At 34.2% G+C, this 18,400-nt stretch overlaps 1 protein-coding gene across 1 annotated transcript in view; it reads left to right on the top strand.

Annotated features, from left to right (window-relative positions):
• IL1RAPL1 (interleukin 1 receptor accessory protein like 1) overlaps positions 1-18,400 on the top strand; it is a 665,062-nt gene that overhangs the window by 505,808 nt on the left and 140,854 nt on the right. Inside the window, exon 6 of the mRNA XM_053969631.1 lies at positions 3,065-3,139. Coding sequence (XP_053825606.1) covers positions 3,065-3,139 — 75 coding nt within the window. The remainder of the gene's footprint in view (positions 1-3,064; positions 3,140-18,400) is intronic.

Raw genomic sequence — 18,400 nt, 5'->3', positions numbered from 1 at the left:
GGATATTTTTACTTTTCTGGACAGGAGTGAAGGAGTTGGCCCTGGGAAATGTGGTTGCTTACAGGACAGACATACTTGTCTGTGTGAGGTTGGTAGACATCTAAAGGAATGCAATGCTGGGATACTTTCCCCAGTTTAGAATTTTTAGAGTTGCATTGTCTTACTAAATATAAATTGTTACTGTCTACAAACATTGGTAACTCTCCCATTAAAATAAACATATGACACAATTAACTTCTATTGTATCTTTGTTTTACTATTGATTGGGGGGGTTTTGTACTCCTGGCGGATGGGGCAGAGTGCACTCTAAGCAAAATGGGAGGAACAGGTGAAGTAGAGAACAGAGATGCTCCTTCAGGAAGCCTTGAAATGTTGGAGAAAATAATGGAGTCTAATAAAGTCAAAGGCAACATCTTGGTCTAGAAGTGGAATAATCCCGTGCAGCAGAGCAGAACCTGGAACTGACTGAGTAGGAAAAAGCTTTTCATGAATGGTCCTGTCAGCTCAGGTGGACAAAAGTTGAGCATGAGTTGGTGAAGCCCAGCTGCACAGCTCATGACAAGACTTTAGCCAGCATGTCCAGGAGGGTGATCCTTCCCAGTCCTGTAGCATCTGTGAGGCCACACCTGGGACACTGAGAAATTTTCAGCTTTTTGCTGTTCAAAAAAGATGTACTGAACCAAGTCCAGTGCAGGGCCACAGGGTGATTGGCAGCTGGAACACCCAAAGTGGTGAAACCTGTACCCACCGAGATGTTCAAAATGTGACTGGATGAGGTCCTGACAACCTGCTCTATTGGATCTGCTTCCAACGGGAGGCTGGGTCAGTCAGCTTCCAAAGGATCCTGCCACCTTCATGCTCCAGTGATTCTGATACATCAGTTATGTGTCTAATTTATTGTTTTCAGTAGCATTTTATTTGTTAAATTATGTATTAAATCTCATAAATTAAAGTGGGCAAAAATTTTTTAACAACTTCATACTCCCGTTGAAGTATGATTTATCTCCACACATCCTGAGCCTACTAATTTAAAAGTAGAAAGCTGCTTAGAGACCTGAGATACAGGATCATAAAAGTAATGTTGATCTTTGCTTTAACTGATAAAAATGCTGGGTTCTAATCTACTTATTCATTGCATTCAGATTAACTCCACAAGTTACTATATCTTTACTTACAATGAAGGAACTTTGCTCACAGTTTCAAAACAGATTTAGAAAAACAGTGACTCAGAAGACATTATCTGATGAATAGTAATTGAGTTGAGAATGACAGAAATACAAAATGAAATTTAAATTCATAGTGGATGTTTAAAAAATGGCAATGTGCTGATGAATTATGAGCCTTTACAAAGAAGTTAAGAAATGGGAATGACTAATTTTACAGTTTAAGAAGAAAATATATTTTGAATCCTTTTCCTTTCCACCCACTTAGCCTTCAAGGAAAAAAAAAAAAATAAAAAGAGAGAGAGAAAAACAGATAAAAAGAATTAACATTAATGTAAAAAAAAGTAGCAGGCCAGAGATGATGCCAAAAATCTTTCAGCTCTCTCCAAAGCCTGTAGTGCAGAATGATTTCCCATAGAGACTAGGAGCTGTAAGAAGAATGAACTGAGAGAAGGTTTTTGGACCAAGTACACGTGTTTTACCACTCCACTGAATTTTGATTCTTTGCTAGGTCTGATGGGTTAACACCTCTGATACCAACCGAGAGGATTTATGCTTTTATCATATAAAGGATAATCTCTGTAAAGCAGAAACAGGAGTTGGTTCCATTGGTTCCATTCCGAAATTGTTACAAAGTTGAAATTAATGCTGTACCTTTTAAAGAACATTGAAAATTTACTAAAAGACCAGAGGTAACATAATGAAGAGAATGCAAATAAATTTCTCCTGTTATTCCACTGACAGGAGACGAGTGTGTTTAGTAGATTAAACCCATACACATATGGGTATGTGTGTGTGTCAGTAAGAAAAGGAGCATTGATTTTGACAAGTTGAAGGGAACAAATATTCTAGAGCTATATCAAAATGTCAGATGTATTTTAAATCTGCGACAGCCCATAATCTGTGTTAAAAACTGAAGTATGAATTGATGTTGAAAAGCAGAATATCAAAATGTTGCAGGTGACTAGAAAAGTTGGAAATTTCCCATGAATATTTACTACCAGTATTAAAGGGGGGAAAAAATCATTCTTTTTGTTTCAAATGGCATGTACTCATCTCTCAGACACAGTAAAAAGTACACTTGCTAACAACAAAAAAAGTAGTAATGATCAATGTCATGTCTATGAATTAAGTAGACAGATGTTATATTTAGTAGAATAGCATGATTTATGTATTTTTAAAACATGTATGGTATGAATGCATTTCAGAAGGTTTTTAACCACTACAAAACTCTTTCTATTCCATTATTGCTTAAGTCTACTAATATTTCAGGGTAGACCAAAAGGGAAAAGGGAAGCCATCATATTAGGAATCTTGACATTATTTCATTGCATCCATTCCTTGGATTTTGAAAAAAGCCTTTTTTCAAAAAAAACTCCAAAGTTTCAGTGTTGGGAATATCTTTTCAAATAAAATTGTCATCAAATATTCAAAATTGTTTTAGAGTAACTAATGTTATCTATCTTTTAATGACTATATATTATAGAAAAGTAATTAAATATCACAGCAAACTGTGATATTCTGAATAATATTTACAAAAAGAGAAAATTGTAATGTCAGTGCATTTTTGGTTTGGGGTTTTTTTCTTGGTTGGTTGGTTTGGGGATTTTTGTTGTTTTTGTTTTCTTGCTTGGTTGCTTTTTTTAGTGGATTTTTTTTTTTTTTTTTTTTTTTTTGTTTGTTTTTGTGGGGATTTAAAAAGATTATTTTTTAATACAAGGGTCTTTAATTTTGGAGCTATATTTACTGCCTAAGCAAAAACATTTACAGCTAGTGAAGGCATGGGCATTATTAAAACAAAAGAAAACCAAAGCCTTCTTGAAATAATAGGTGTAAAACCAAGTCTTAGTCTACCCAATAATAATCAGAACACTACATATGTGAATTTCTTTCTCTTCTAGCGCCGCTAACAGATAAACCACCAAAGCTTTTACACCCCTTGGAGAGTAAGCTAACAATTCAGGAGACCCAGTTAGGTAAGTAGCAAACATAACCTCTGTTCAAATTGTATGAAGGAATTTGATGTGTTAATGTATGATGGTAATGTGATGGCATGCTGACGTTAATGATTTAATTGAAAAGACATTAAACGTATGTTGATTCCATGCAGAAACGTATCATTGACAAGTTTGTTGTTGACAAAAAAAAAATCTTAATAATTAATACTGAATGCTAAGCTTTTGGTTACTGATACTAGGTTTCAGCTTGCTGAAAGTCAACAGTGGCCAGAGTATCTGAACTTTTCTTTCTAAACTTTCCTTTCTCTGTATATTTATGCATATTTACTCTGGGATTCATTGGGATTTTTTAAGTTCTGCTTGGAAGAATTCTATGCTTTGTTGACAGCAAAGATATTTCCATAATTACAAAGGTTGTGCTGGGCAAACTACCCAGCAAACAGTAGTGTTATCATAATAGCATCTGATAATTCTGAATGCATGGATATTTATGCATAGATGAATTAAGAGAAATTGATGCATGAAGAAAGCATTTTATTTCACATATGATTGGTCACTTTTGTGACCTACAGCTGCAGAGGTAAGGAAGGCTCCAAAACTGAGTGCATGAGTTACTAGATTTTGCAGGATATGGCAATTTATCTCTTTTGTGGATTGGCAATGAGGGCAACTTGTAAGAAACAAACAGTAGGTTACACTGGAATTATGCTTTGGTGTCAGAACAGTAACCTATTGATAGATTTTCTAGCATGTTGGCTACAGGAGAAAATGGAAACCAATCTGTTGGAAACAAATCTCGTAGGAAAAAATATATATAAATCTCATAGAAAAAAGTACTGCAAGTAAAGCTCAGTACATTCTGCAACACAACATCAGAAAAAGCAGAAGGCTTGCAAATTAATTCTGACAGTCATTGGCAGAGCATTTTATGATGATTACCATCTTATGGCTAATAGTGGCCAGAGAATAACTCATATTTTCTATCCTACTAGTAACCTATTACTTTGAATGATTCAGACTATCCAGGTAAATTTCTGATATGCTGATATACAAGCTTTTTTAGAAAATATTATATAGAAAAGGAAACATGTAGCATGTTTCCTTCTAGAGCTACGTTCTACTGTTCTGAAGGTATTGTTTCTGATACACTGATTCAGAAAATCTTTCCTGTATGCTAGTCCTAAATGATTTTAGGTTGTTTGAACACAAGACTAAGAAACAGAGAAAAAAATGGCTGCACATTTTTTTTAACTTATGTTGCTTACTGGGATGTTTTTGATGAAAAAAAGAAAAAAACAAAACCAAAAGGCAGAACCTTTCTGGGTTTTGATGTTGTCCTGCTAAATATACTGTATGGTGAGGCTATTTCAGGAAGAGTGTAATTATTAATGGCTATAGAGGCTTTTTGTCTATGAGTTTTAGAATTAATCTCAGTTTTGATTTCTCATAGTTCTAAGAAATATATCAAATAATTTGAAAAGAGCTGGGTTTGAAAAAGACCCTTTTCAGAAAACTAAATAGTTGTTGGTTAATATAAAAAAGTTCACTTGGAAACATCAGTTTCAGACACAGATGGGAAAGTCTGACCATAAATTAATGTGAAGTTACAGTACTTAGCCTTATATCAAGAAGCTACAATAATATATTAATTTGTTGTTTAAAAACCTGTGAAAAACCTGTGAGAACTGGAACAAGTGAAAAAAATTGATAGTTCCCTAACATGAAAACTGTGTTTTTTGGCTTTTAGATTTAATGCCTTAGTCCTGCTGGATAACCTTTGAAAGGTCTTTGTTTCCCTGAGGGAAGCCAGTGTTCATTTCTGGGGGTCAGTTCATACCTTGTAAAGATGCAGACTATTTTAATGTTGGAATAATGCCAAGGTTCACTTAGATAGCTAGGAGAAGCTTCATTGTCGAAGCTAGGAGAATCCTCTTCAGCTGCGACTTGGGGTGGCCACATTTTGTGACCAGTCTAGACACTGCCAGAAAATGTTAGTCCTCCAGAATGTATTTGGGGATGGTGTGTTTGTCTATTACTCGGAAAATAAAAGTGTTGATGGACACTGGAGAAGTGGAATGGAGAAGAGAAGATAGAGCAATGAACTAGAAGCTTGGGGCAATCCATGATTTCTTTAGCAGGTCACCAGGTGCTGGGGTGCTGGGGCAATCTCTGCTCTCCTGCCACATTTCTGTCCTTCTCACCTCGCAGTCCTCCAGCTGGAGTTGGAAATGAAAGAGGTTAAGTGTGTGTGTCAGGGAATGTTCTGGGGGGTCATACCTACCTTACAGGGATGTATGTAGCTCCAGGTGCACATGATGTACTGAAAAGTCAATAGTGATGTTTCACCTCCAAATCTTCCCCTGCTGCTCCCCTGCTCCAAGACCCCTGTGGAGCAGTGCTGGAGACACTCCTGAGAAAGACCTTAGTAGTACCAGTGTATTTCTGTTGAAAAAACTGATGGAACTCAGTTCTTATACAGAACACCTCCATGAAGTACCTAAACAGAGGTGTATCTAACTTCCAAGACATATCTAAGACGCATCTTATTCATTTGGCTCCAGAACTGCTGGGTGACAGACATATGAGGCATATTAAAACAGCAATTAAAACTAATGTCATGGGACCACAAACTTGTTATTATCTTGCTTGGCATCCATAAAACAGCATCAGACCAGGATGTGACTGCAGGGAGGAGTTTCTCTAAGGGGTGACTGATACAGCTTAAGTCAGACTTGCTAAGGCAAAAGGTGAGAAACCAGAGCTGGAGAATCTGCAGACCTCGATCCTAGGAACCCACAGGCTCCCACTGTGCTCAAGGTATCCAGAGCTGTTTGAGGAAAAGGTGTCATGATGCTATTCATGCAAGGAGTTAATTAGCATTGTTCCTTATATATCAGAAATCCTAAAACTTTGTGTAACTATATTTTTAATTTTAGAGTTATGCAGATGTTATGTATTTATGATAGAAATATATCATATCCATTATATCCAATATATCATATCCATTAAATGTATTTTAAAAAATATATTCTGGGATTTTTTAATTGGTAAATTCTGAGTCTTTTCAGTTTCACCTTTCAGGTTACAGTGTTTTTCACATCAACACTGTCCAATATCTGCCCTCATCAAGGAAACAAAGAATACTATTAGCCTGACTCAAAAAAGTCTGATTTTAGTAACCAGTTGGTTCATGTCATGTTACTAAAGAAGACAAATGTGATTCCACAACAGACAATAATGGATCTGGATTAAAAAATTACAAAACATGAAATAATTATTTTAAACACCTTACAAGTTTGTTAGCCTCTGTCCTCCCCATTTTTCAATATGTCTCCTGGTTCTGCACAGGGCTGTAGTTTAACATGCCAAAATTCATCCAGAAAAATAAAGCTATTGTTTAATAATTTTTAGTTAAGTAGGCTTTTCTGTTGGAAAAGAGAAACAAACAAACAAACAAAAGGAAAAATATTTCCAGCACTATATTAATCGACCTAAATGATAAGTTTGTACAGGAACCAAGACACTTTCCCTGTCATCTGAAGAAAGTGAATTTTCCTAAATTGTATCCAACCCAAAACGTTACTTGTGACCAAATATACAGTGAATACCTGTCCGGTTTTTATCTAGGGCATTATTTTGGTAAAATTAAATTAACTATTGCATAGTGACTTGGGGATTTCTTCTTTCTCACCCTTCCCTGCACAGATTCAAGATAAAAATTCATTGAACAACTTTTAGTATATTATTTCTAAGGTAGTAATAGAAAGAAGCTCCCCATCAGGGACAGAAGAATGCTGGTTCATTTACAGCACTGTGTTATCATAAAAATTTTCCACAGAAATTGACCTTGTTAGTGACAAAAGCCATCCTTAACTAGATTAATCAGTAGATGTATAAATAAATTAACTAAAGTGATATGCAATAACTAGCAATCAGTGACTCCTTTCAGGATGGAAATTGAATTGAAAGAATATTGAGAATTTTTATTTCTACAGATTACATGTAAATGCTCTATTTACTCTGCAGCACAAACATTTTTTTTTCATTATATGAAGAATTTCAAGTTTATATGCTTACATCAAATGTCTTTAAACAAAATTGTACTTTTTTTCTTGATCATGTGTTTCAATTGGACACTTGCTCTTTGATATATTCTATGATTAGATTAACATAATATGGGCAACAGTTTCACATGGGAATAATTAAAACTGTAAATTCAAAATTTACTTCCCCAATGCCATCTAATTTTTTTTTATATTTATCTAAGAACTTGGATTATCCTTTCAAAAAGCAACTTGGGGTGTTTGAAAAATAATCTTTTTTCTCTTTGAACTATTTATTGCAAAAAGTTAGATTTAAACAAACTAATGTTTTAAGAGTTGATTTTTTTTTTTCATGAGAAATTTATATATTTAACCTCACTGTTCTGAAACATTTTGGATTAATATTGAATAATTTCCTGGGCTATACTCACTAGTGAAACATTAGGAAAAAGCTTTGCTGAAAAACTCACATAGTTAATGACTTAACTGCAGACTAGTTCATAAAAAGTGAAATATTTGAAATCTAGTGTAAATGGATAAAGAATATATATGCTATTAGTATATGGAAAAAAAACCCAAGTCAAACCACAACAAAACCTCAAGCAAACAAACAAAAACAAACAAGGAAACAAAACTACAAGTGTTTTTGACAATTTTTCCTACCAAGATATAAATAAAAATATAAACCAACCATTCAGGAAAATCTCACACAGGGAAATATTTATCTGATTGGGACAGAAATTTGCATTTTGCTGTTAATTTTGCTGTCTTTTTTGTCAATGATAATATCTAGATATGCCAAGCAGCTCAAACCCTGTTGCTGTAGGCTCTGAGGACCATTATTGGAAGAGACACATTGAAAAATGGAGAGCCTGTGAAGTGTCAGAAGCAGCAATAATAACAGCAGTGAGGGGGTTTAAGTGAGTTTAAGCAAATTTAATAAATGTATTATTGTCTGTTTTTTTATAAATGTGCTCAAACAGGATCATTTGGTTAGAAGTGAAGAAATGATTAAAAAAAGGTTCTCTTTATTTCTCTGAAACAGTATTATTAGGAAGTTCAGAATATCAAAATACCTGCTTTAGCATGTATGTATATTTTTTCAGTCAAACCAGATGCAACCTGACCACAATTGCACACAGACACTTTTATATGTTCTACTTTAAACAGGGGAAATGAGTTTTAATTTTATTCTTGACATTTTCAGCTCAGCTTTCAAATTCCAAAGGCAGAAGCATAACATTAAAGTGGGTCCCCAACAAGGGTCTTCACTTAGGAAAAATAAAAAAAAAATCTAGTGAAGAGGGTGATAAGGGAAGTTATAATCTCTAAAATCTGACTATCCAAAAAAGAAAAAATAAAGTGCTTGCAAGGTACCCTACACTCTCTTCTTAAAACTTTTAACCTTAAATTGCATTAATCCAACTATTCTGTAGCTGAGGCTGCCCATGAAGGGCCTAGTACAGTTCACTGAGGAGACAATAAGTGAGTCAGAAACATTGAACTGTGCTAAGGAAAAGTTTGTGGTTACAGCTCAGAGACAATGTGTCAACTGATTTTCCTTCCACTCTTTTTCCTATTCCTATACCAAAAGGTATTGCTTAAGCTATTAAAAATAGCGTATATGTTTTAAAGCCTTCTTTTTCTCTCTTTATGCAGTTGTGTCTGAGAATAAATATATATATACATGTACACCTAATCTCTCCCTGTATATATATTTATTTATTTACATATGGACAAAATTTGACAATGCATTTGTTCAAATTTTATCCCACTTGATCAGTGCTTTCTCTGGGGCACATTTATGTGATTTAATGGTGGAAGAGTAAAACTTTTTTTATTCGTGCAAGGTTATAATCCATTGAGAAACATCTGCTCTAGAGTGCTATATAGCATACTTATCTGTGTTAAACATCTGAACAGGATTTGATGAAATCAAAATTGTATGCTCAGTATCTCTGCAACTATGTCAATTTGATTCTTTATGTTCTGATTAGATATATGAGAATATTCTATTTCAGATTGCTTGTGTAATACAACCCAGTTTATTTTGATAATAAGAGAGAAGACTATGAAACTTGAGAAGACTTTGCATATCAGTTGGATAATCTTGGATAATTTATGACTTAAACAGTCAAAAATTATATGTTCCTTACTCTTGGAGTGAAATATACTCAGATAAAGCAAAACCTTGTTAGGAATTCTCTGTGGCAGACAGCAGGATATAAATTATTGTAACCAATATCATATTAAGTACACACAGCAATAAATGCAATTTAGGCACTTCTAGTACATTATTTCATGTGTAATTATAGTCCTAGAAAGTCTTTAATTTTATACATTTAAAAAATCAGGAATCATATTGTTCTGTGAGATTTTTTTGCTAGATTTTTTGCTTCAAGCTATAGTTAGTGTTTCTGAATTATATATAGGGGCTTCATCATATATGATACTGGAAAACAAACAAGTGTTTATTTGTGTTTAAAAAAACCCCAAATCATCATACAATGGTGCAATGCACAAGCATTAAAATGTTAAACAGCAAACGTCAAACTCAAAATTTTAATTTTGTATACCATCATTAATAACTATATTTAAATTAACTAACTCCTCCAGAATAGCTTGCTATAGGGATACAGTTCTCTTGTGAGCAGCAAAGATAATCATACATAAAGCTCATCTCAAGAACAATGTATTGGAGAAATGACAAAAAGTAGTACAATTTTTACTCAGGAATTTACAGTTTTTACAGGAATTAGTCTGTTTTCCAGTTCTAGAATAAATGCTTTCCAGCCTTATAGGTAAATTCAGCATGTGCTCATGCAGTTCAAAGGAGTAATTTTACATGAAGCTGCATTGAACACTGTTTTTGTCCTAGACATACTGTGAATTTTTATTAAGGCTTAGTGCTGCACACAGGTTTAATTCTGAAAAATCCGTCTAAATCTCTATGCATTCTTAATAGTAAAAATTATCAGGTATTTTAGAGCTTGTCAGGTCACTAGAAAATTGAAGGTTGTTTGAAGGAACACTAATGGTCTGAGGGCTTAAATGCTTTTGATAAACTCTTCAAGTTTAGAACATAGTAGTGTGAATATTTTGAAGCAATCAACTGAACAGGATCTTTTTTTATATTTGTTAACAGATGAGTAACACTGAGAGTCCAGATTGCATTCTGAAGTGCTATTCTTGTCTGTTTTCATGGGATATTATGGATGAATACACAGGACATATCATCTCAAGATATAATCAACACATATTTGTAATAAATATCCAATTTGTTACCTATGTAATTTTGCATATTTAATATCTGGGAAATTTGAAAAAAAAATAATACTCACAGAAATTCATCTTGATGCCACATAGCGTAATTGATATTAAAAAATGAAAATAATTCCAACAACAGTTTACATATGGCATGTATTATAAAGCTTTATATAGCATTTTTTTAGTAATGAATGCATGATGAACTATAGGGTCAGTGCACGCCTTTGTTTTGGGATAGGCTTGAGAATATTAGGATGCATATGGTTATTAGTCTAAATTTCATTTTGGCAAATAAGACTGGCAGTGTGTTCAACATTCACATGCCAACCATAACTGGTGTCCTGTATCTGTCTGACAATGCTTTAAAGAGTTATAAACAAAAGGTAACACAGCAGTATTTTCCACAATCTGTCCTCTTTTAATTTTTTATTCTGTTGCCTGAAGTAAAATTCTGACAATGGACTACTTAGGTACTTTTGTTCTTTTCCACATAACAAAGTAAAATATCACCTGAAACAAGAGGTTTCTTGAGTACTTAGTTTTCATGCCAATCTGAAAGTATACACAAATAAAAGACCAAATGCAAAAAACCCCAAGTGTTAAACACTTGTTTCACTGCTCAGAGGCAACTCATGAGAACCATGGAGCTAGAAAGTTAAAGGAGAGAGAAGGCATTCAGTTCAGTAAACCCCAAATTTAAATTTACAGCATGTAGATGTTTGTGAGGCCTGAGAATTTACCTGCAGCACTGCAGCAAATGTCACCTTGTAATGAATCAGTAATTTCATCTGCTTAAAGTGTCCTTCACATAGTTATGTGTTATATTACCAGTATGCTGGTGTCATTCCAACAGCTAGTTTCCAACAACTGAAAATATTGGAAAAGAAATATTAGACAAATTTTATACTCACCATGAAATAAAACGTATCAAGTAACTTTTCATGTTCGCTACAGAAAGAAATGAAGCACATACTTCAGTTAACCACATTAGGCTTATTTAGAAAAAATTATAACAACCATTGCAAAATTACTTCTCTGTACACTAATGTAATGAATAGATTGGAGATGTGAGGCTGTAGGGTTATAAGTTTAGTTTCTTTCACAGCTTTCAAAGCAATTAATTTGAAGTAATAAATGCTTGTAATTTTTAATCATTCATTCATGGTCAGATTTTCATGAGATGTCTAAGAGTATGCATGGTACATTTCTCCTCATTAAAAATCAAAGGAGGACTAGCACTAGGTGCTGATTTCATGTGTTTAGAGACTGATACAAAGATACCTATAGGTTTATTGTAGAGAATTTTTGTGGGTTTCTTGTGTGTAGTTTTAATGTAGTTTTAAGTTTATATTAAACAGAGAATTCATCCCACTTAAATCAAAATTAGAGGATTTCTGTTTGGAAGACCTTTTTAACTCTTAATAAAGATATTCAATACTCATATAAAGGAAGACAACTTAAAAATACAACAACCAATATTATTTTTTTTAACCTTTGTCAAGTGGCAGTTAACACAGCTGATATCTTATCATAACAACATATCCAAAGTGCCATTTACAGTATCCCAATGCTTTGGAAAGGTCAGGCACTTAAAAAAGCTTATAAATGCAAACATTTTCCATTATGCAGTACTCAAATCAGTGAGATTATTCTTCTTAGCGAAAACAAACAAACAGAAGTTACATTTAGGCAAAGTCCAAGACAAAATATTTTGGAACTACTGTTAGGGAATAAATTATCTTTAGTGATTTTTTAGAATGTTCAGAATAATTTACTTACTATAGTAGACACACATGCAAACGTGTTATCAACAATAATAGTTCAACCTAGTTTGAATCAAAAACTAAAACGAGGACTAAAATGTTATTGTAGTAGTTACTGGAAGGACACATACAAGGCATAACTCAGTGTATTTGAAAGACTTTTCCAAGTGTTGATACCCATTACAATTCACTGCCTGCATTTTAGTTTTCTGAATATTCACATCTTTTTTCAGACTTGTTTTATTTAGGGAGTTCCTTATATCAGTCTGTCCCTGAGGAAAGGAGAAAAATGGAGGTAGAAAATCGAGTGTGGTTTCCAGGGCAGACTGAGCCAGCAGTTCAAGAGGTTCCTACTTTTACAACAGCAAGAGGCCTGGGGAGGAGAAAAAATTTGCTACTGTTTCCTGCAATTTCTGGGTATGCAAACCCATAGGTCTTGTTGTTTCCTGTTTAAAAATGATTCTGACACAGTCACCTTTAAAGAGAAAATTGCCAAAAAAACCCCAACATAAACTCCCTTTTAGAGTAAGATGCACAAAACCCATTAAGATGCCCAACTTCTGTTGCTGTCAATACCTTTGTGTTCCTGCTATTTAGACATTAGGAAGAGTGTTCACTTTTTTCAGCTGAGACCTTTGGCTCAAATAGGCTCCTGAATTAGTCAGTACAGCCTCTTGAGAAGACACAGAGTTTCACCTGGCAGCTATGCCAGCCATTAATGGTGTGATGTTTCACGATTGCTTTAAAGAGGTGTAAATCTGTGCTGCTCTGACACCTGCCTCCCCTCACGCTCTTATTTCATCCAGCTTCAGCATTCTTCCTTACAGGGCTGCAAAGCAATTTAAAGGAAAGGAAACCAATTTAAACTGGATAACTTTCTATACTGATGGTGATATGAGTGCAGCAAACCCTCATGCCAATACATGGTGAGACTGGGAATTGCAGACAGGGAGAAAAGGTGGAAGAAGGTGGAATCAGGCTCAAACTGATTATGAAACATCACTCTAAGTCCACACTTGGTCACAGTAAGTTCCCAAAAAATGTCAGTATAGATCAAGAGGCACCTGCATGACATAAATCATATCACACCAAAGTGGAACTGCTTTGCAGCTACCTGCATCTTCCCATCAAGGTGTCTTTGCTTGAACTTTGGCAAACTGACAACTTGTTCCATTCCCTGTATATTATTTTAGAGTATTTTTTTCAGACATTTGGGATGACATACCTGAACTTGGGGTGTGCGAATGTCTTCTTTCATTATTCCTTTACATAACAGGTGAATGAATGCCAAATTCCAAAAATATATAAAAATATGGCTTTCAGAAGCATTTTGCATTGAGCCATTTAACAAGAAGAATTTTACAAGAGGAAATGGAAAAGGTGTGGTATATCACAGAAATTTATAGCCAGGTCTAATATGTTTACATTTTTGACTGCTAAATTTGTTGAAATGTAGCTGCATTAATTAAGATGTGTTAATGATTTGCCATGACCATGACAAGGACATAATTATTTTGATATTATTTAAAGCTATATTGAATCACACTGCTACTTAATTGACTATCTGGTACCCAGTTAAAGAAGCTTGAGAGCAAAGCAGACATTAAACTGTGATAAAAGGAAAAAGGGTATTACTCATACCAACTTTTTAATTAGATGTTAAGTTAACTTTGTTTATCCATTGTTCTTGCTCCATTTCCTTTTTACTCATCAATATGAGTAACAAGCACATTGGATGGTGGTTCTTGTTTTTCTGCAGAAGTGCACATGATAAATTAGTGATACTGAGAACAACATAGCAAATAAATTTTGATGGTCATACTTACACAGCTCAGCAAAATTGAAAGATAATTTTAATTTAGGAAGATGATATTTTATTTGGTGCATTTTCAGTCTCTTAATGCTGTCATGTCAGAAGACTTTTAGGTATTTTTTAGTTGTTCCTCTTAGTGGCATGAAAAAGATAAAATTGTTTCTGCATTTGAAAAGTTGCTTTGTTATGAAAAATGCACTGATTTTAATACAACCTGCAACAGTAAGGTTGTTGATTCAACCTCCTCTGTACAATACATTGAAAAAGTACAACACATACAATACATTGTATGGTTAATGTAAGAATTGAATGATATTTTATTTTTACTTTTGTCTAACTTTATGCTGCAGGCAATTATCAGTGAAAATGGTTCCAAATTAGTAATTTTAAAAGTAAATCACTTTTGTTTTGAAATTCTTTCCTTTTCCCCTTTCAGTTGAAACTAGATTTTTCTTTAGGAAAATTGAGCTGCTGTGTCATCACTGCTCATGCCAAACTACCAAAGCCCCACCCTCACTGTGTTCAGTGAGTCTTCCTTTTTCTCAACCCCATTTCATGTAACTAGAAAATAGAGTTCCAGTCTGAAGTAGACCAAAAGAGAAGACTGTACCAAGTCAGTATCTCCGAGTTTGAGGATCCCCTCCGCTGAATTTTGCTTTTCATTTAGAAGTGTTATCCTTATTATGGCAAGATGGTGTCACTGCCTGATCCATCGCCCACCCCTCTGCAGTACCTCTGCCCCTATCTCTGGTTTTGGTTTGTGGCAATCTGTTAACAAGCGTAGGTGTGGACCAACTCCTCTGAGCTGTCATAATATCCCAAGGCATGAAATGTAATTCATGAGGATTTGTGTCCTAAATTCAGTATGATTCATTCTGAATTAACCTAATGGATGAGGAGATACAAAGCGTTGAACTGCCAGTAGCAATTTACAAGCAACCAAGGATGAAAATAAGGACTTCAGTAGTTTGAGATGTCTAAAGAGGGAAGCTGGTGCAGGTATTATTGGTTACTTCAAAGCCACTTAATTTGGGTCTTAAGTGGGACTGACTTGTAGATGAGCTGTACTTGACCCCAGCAGCATTTCCTGAGTTATGGAAAATAAATCATTGCTGAAGTTTAAGGCTGTGGGGTTTTCTTTGCTTTCCAAAAGACTCACAATAAGTGTTATCACTTGCTGTGGCACAAATGTTTTGCAATTCCTTGAACCATGGTACCACATTTATAATTTAAAGAACAATATAGAATCCTTACTAAATCATCTAATATCATGTTTGTCTATTCAATATACAACAGCTTCTTCACAGTTAGTAATGATTAGTTTATTTATTTATGATCAGTAATTTACCTACCGCCAAATACATTATCTATCATATAGGCAAACGTGTAGATAAATTTGCCTTGCTTATGAAAACACAACATGATATTATATTTGAATTAAAACTCTGGGGTTATTTGAAAATTAATTAGGAAACCCAACACAGACAATAATCTAAAAATTATTACCAGCTGTTCCTGCAGTGCATCTTTTGCAGCACAGAAATATATGCAAATAGACAAAAGACAAAAGTAGTTAAAAGACAAAAGTATAACAATCTGAGCAAAAATAAAGCTATTTTTAATATTTTTTTACAGTCCAACTAGAAAAAAATGTGGTACTAGAGAGCCAATAGAATGAAAATCCAATTATCTGTATCATCAGTTTTATTCCTTAGTAAATTCTATATATAATTTTTTTTTAATGAAGTATATAGAAGGATAAATTATTTTAAAGCCAGCAGTCTACCTCTAAAAGTAGCTTTTTTAAAAGGGAAAATGTTTGATTGGCATCCACATATAGTCTATGTATATTATAGGCATAAATAGAACCAGATTACTGTAGCTGTAGATTTTACAAGCTGTATGTAATAACAATAAATTCAAAATCCAAACATTTTCTCATACGGAGATGAAAACCCATATCCTGCATCATTTTCCTTATGGTAGTAAGCCATAATTGTATTTTAAAAGACAAGGAGAAGTTGGGTTTTACCAGTTGAATGTTTTCTAACAGATAAGAAAAAATATTTTTGAAAAATTGTTAAATTTTGTGTTTAAATTTAAACAGAGGAAAGACAATAAAAAGACAGGTTTTTTTTTCAATAGGTTTCATCCTTCCTCATGCATCTGTGCTGCTCAGCTCTGTGTACTTAAAAATTGATCTAAAATATTTATTTTGCTCTAAGATTGGAATAGGAAAAAATAAAATTAATCAGTCAATAATTAATAAAGGTCAAGACTTATGAAGATCTGTGCTGCCTCCTTAAAAACATAAGATGATAACAGAAATTGGTGGCTTGAGAGAGCATCTCTAATGTGCAGCTACAGGAAATAACTTGTGTTGCATTAATGTTAGGATTTTTTTCCTTTAATGACTAATCCTGGGGAAAAGTAACCGTCAGAATCTATACATTAATTTTGATTTAAGTAGAAAATACTGTTAAGAATGTTTAAATTATACATGTTTTTCTTAAAATTTCACTTTTAAAAACAAACTGCTTGGAGTCATAAGTTAAAAATATGAGGTAAAAGTCTGGCATATGAAAGTAATGATAAACTTATTTCAGAAGCATGGTATTGAAAGGCATTGTAAGAGTTTCTCCTGTCTCAAACTTTTTCTGATTCTCTAAAGTCAATCATCTTCAGTTGTCTTTGCAATTCAAACCCTTTACAGTACACAAGATGAGATTTTGTATCTATCAAAGCAGTGCCCCCGCCCCGCATGGGGAATAACGCTCTCTGACTCCATGTTGCAGAAGGCTGAATAAATTGCTTTTATTAAGCTAAATTATATTACATTAATACTATACTATACTATACTAGATTAAATCATACCAAAAAGATACTGTCTCCAGTCACGACACAGCTTTAACCCAATTGGCCAATCAATCCAAACAACCTTCACTGGTGTCCAATTAACAAATCACTCTTCAGTAAACAATCTCCATAACACATTCCACATGTGCCAAACAACAGGAGCAGCAAATAGAGATAAGAATTGTTTTCTTCTTTCTTTGAGCTTTCTCACTGCATCTCACAACTTCCCGTGAAAAATCCTGGGAGAGAGAATTATGTCTCTCTGTTCAGAGGACGTGAATACCACATGTATCTCTGTATGGAGATAAATGTTTCAGAAGCCTGAGGACAATTGAAACAATTCCGTATTAGAAAAGCAATAACATTGATTCTTCAAATACTTAAAAAGCACTCTCAATATTTTATGCTAACTGCATGTAAAATGTGCCTTCTCTCCTTCCCACTGTCTAGAGGGCTGTACACTTTTCCCTTTAGTAATCTTCCTTGCCTGCTGGAGATAGAGACTTACACACAATACTGCTACCATCTATTTCCTTCCCATAAAGGGCATAGCCCTTTTTTGTGGTTTTGTGGATTCTAGTTCTGTTTCTTACTTCTCAAACTTTCTCTATTTAGACAGTCTCTACCACCCTTATAATAAATATTTGTTTCTTGTACTGAATAATTATGACTTTCTAATCTGGGTTCTGCCTTCTTTTACTGTTACTATTCTCTAGAGTTATACTATTCTCTAGAGTTATTCTAATGTAACTAATGGAAAGGGTTACCTGCAATTCAAACACTGTGCCTTTTGCAGAGCTATAATACCTGCCAGCAATGGACTGTTCTCCACTTTTCTATCTGACAGGCATTTTAAAGAATTCAGTTTCCAATTAGTCTTTGGTTATACTACTAGCAGAGGTGGGACAGACACTTCTTGTATCAGTAAAGCAAGAAAGATTTCTGTGAAAGGGCATAATCTGGAACAGCAGAGTCTTCATAAGTGGTAGTTCTTGTAATGAAAGGGACTTCCTCTCCTGCTTTCACCCAAATACCCTGAGAGCTGAAGAGACTTTCTCCTTCCCCAGTATCCTCCATAAAAGTGACGGTCATTGAACAAAAGAAAGTCATTATCTCAGAAATCATCCTCCCACATCCTTACCTTAATTCATCAGAAATTCAACAGCTCTAAACTTCAAGAATGTACCTCTCAACATCAAGAATCCTCTAACACTCACTTGTGCATTTCATACATGGCAGATATAGCTAAGACAAGTATCATCCTCTTTCAGACCACTTATTAATTAAATACATTTATTGACAATGGCCAGAGAGGATGAAATGTAACTGAAATTATGGAAACTTGCTTGATTCACAGTCTTCATGTGAATTTCTGTATGTTTGCTCACCACAAAGACTGCAAATTTATTGAGGAAAAACTTCTATTCCACTATGAAAAGACTCTGTAGAGCTATGCCCAACTAGTCATACCTGGTCATGGCAGCTGCTACCACAGCAGCAATAATTTTTTGCTCTTTCCTTTGAAAGAGCTTTAGAT

The sequence above is a fragment of the Vidua macroura genome, chromosome 2 (genome assembly GCF_024509145.1).
Source record: "Vidua macroura isolate BioBank_ID:100142 chromosome 2, ASM2450914v1, whole genome shotgun sequence".
In the NCBI taxonomy this organism is placed as follows: domain Eukaryota; kingdom Metazoa; phylum Chordata; class Aves; order Passeriformes; family Viduidae; genus Vidua; species Vidua macroura.
The sequence above is the reverse complement of the archived record's forward strand: the minus strand, read 5'-3'. Positions and strand labels throughout refer to the sequence as shown.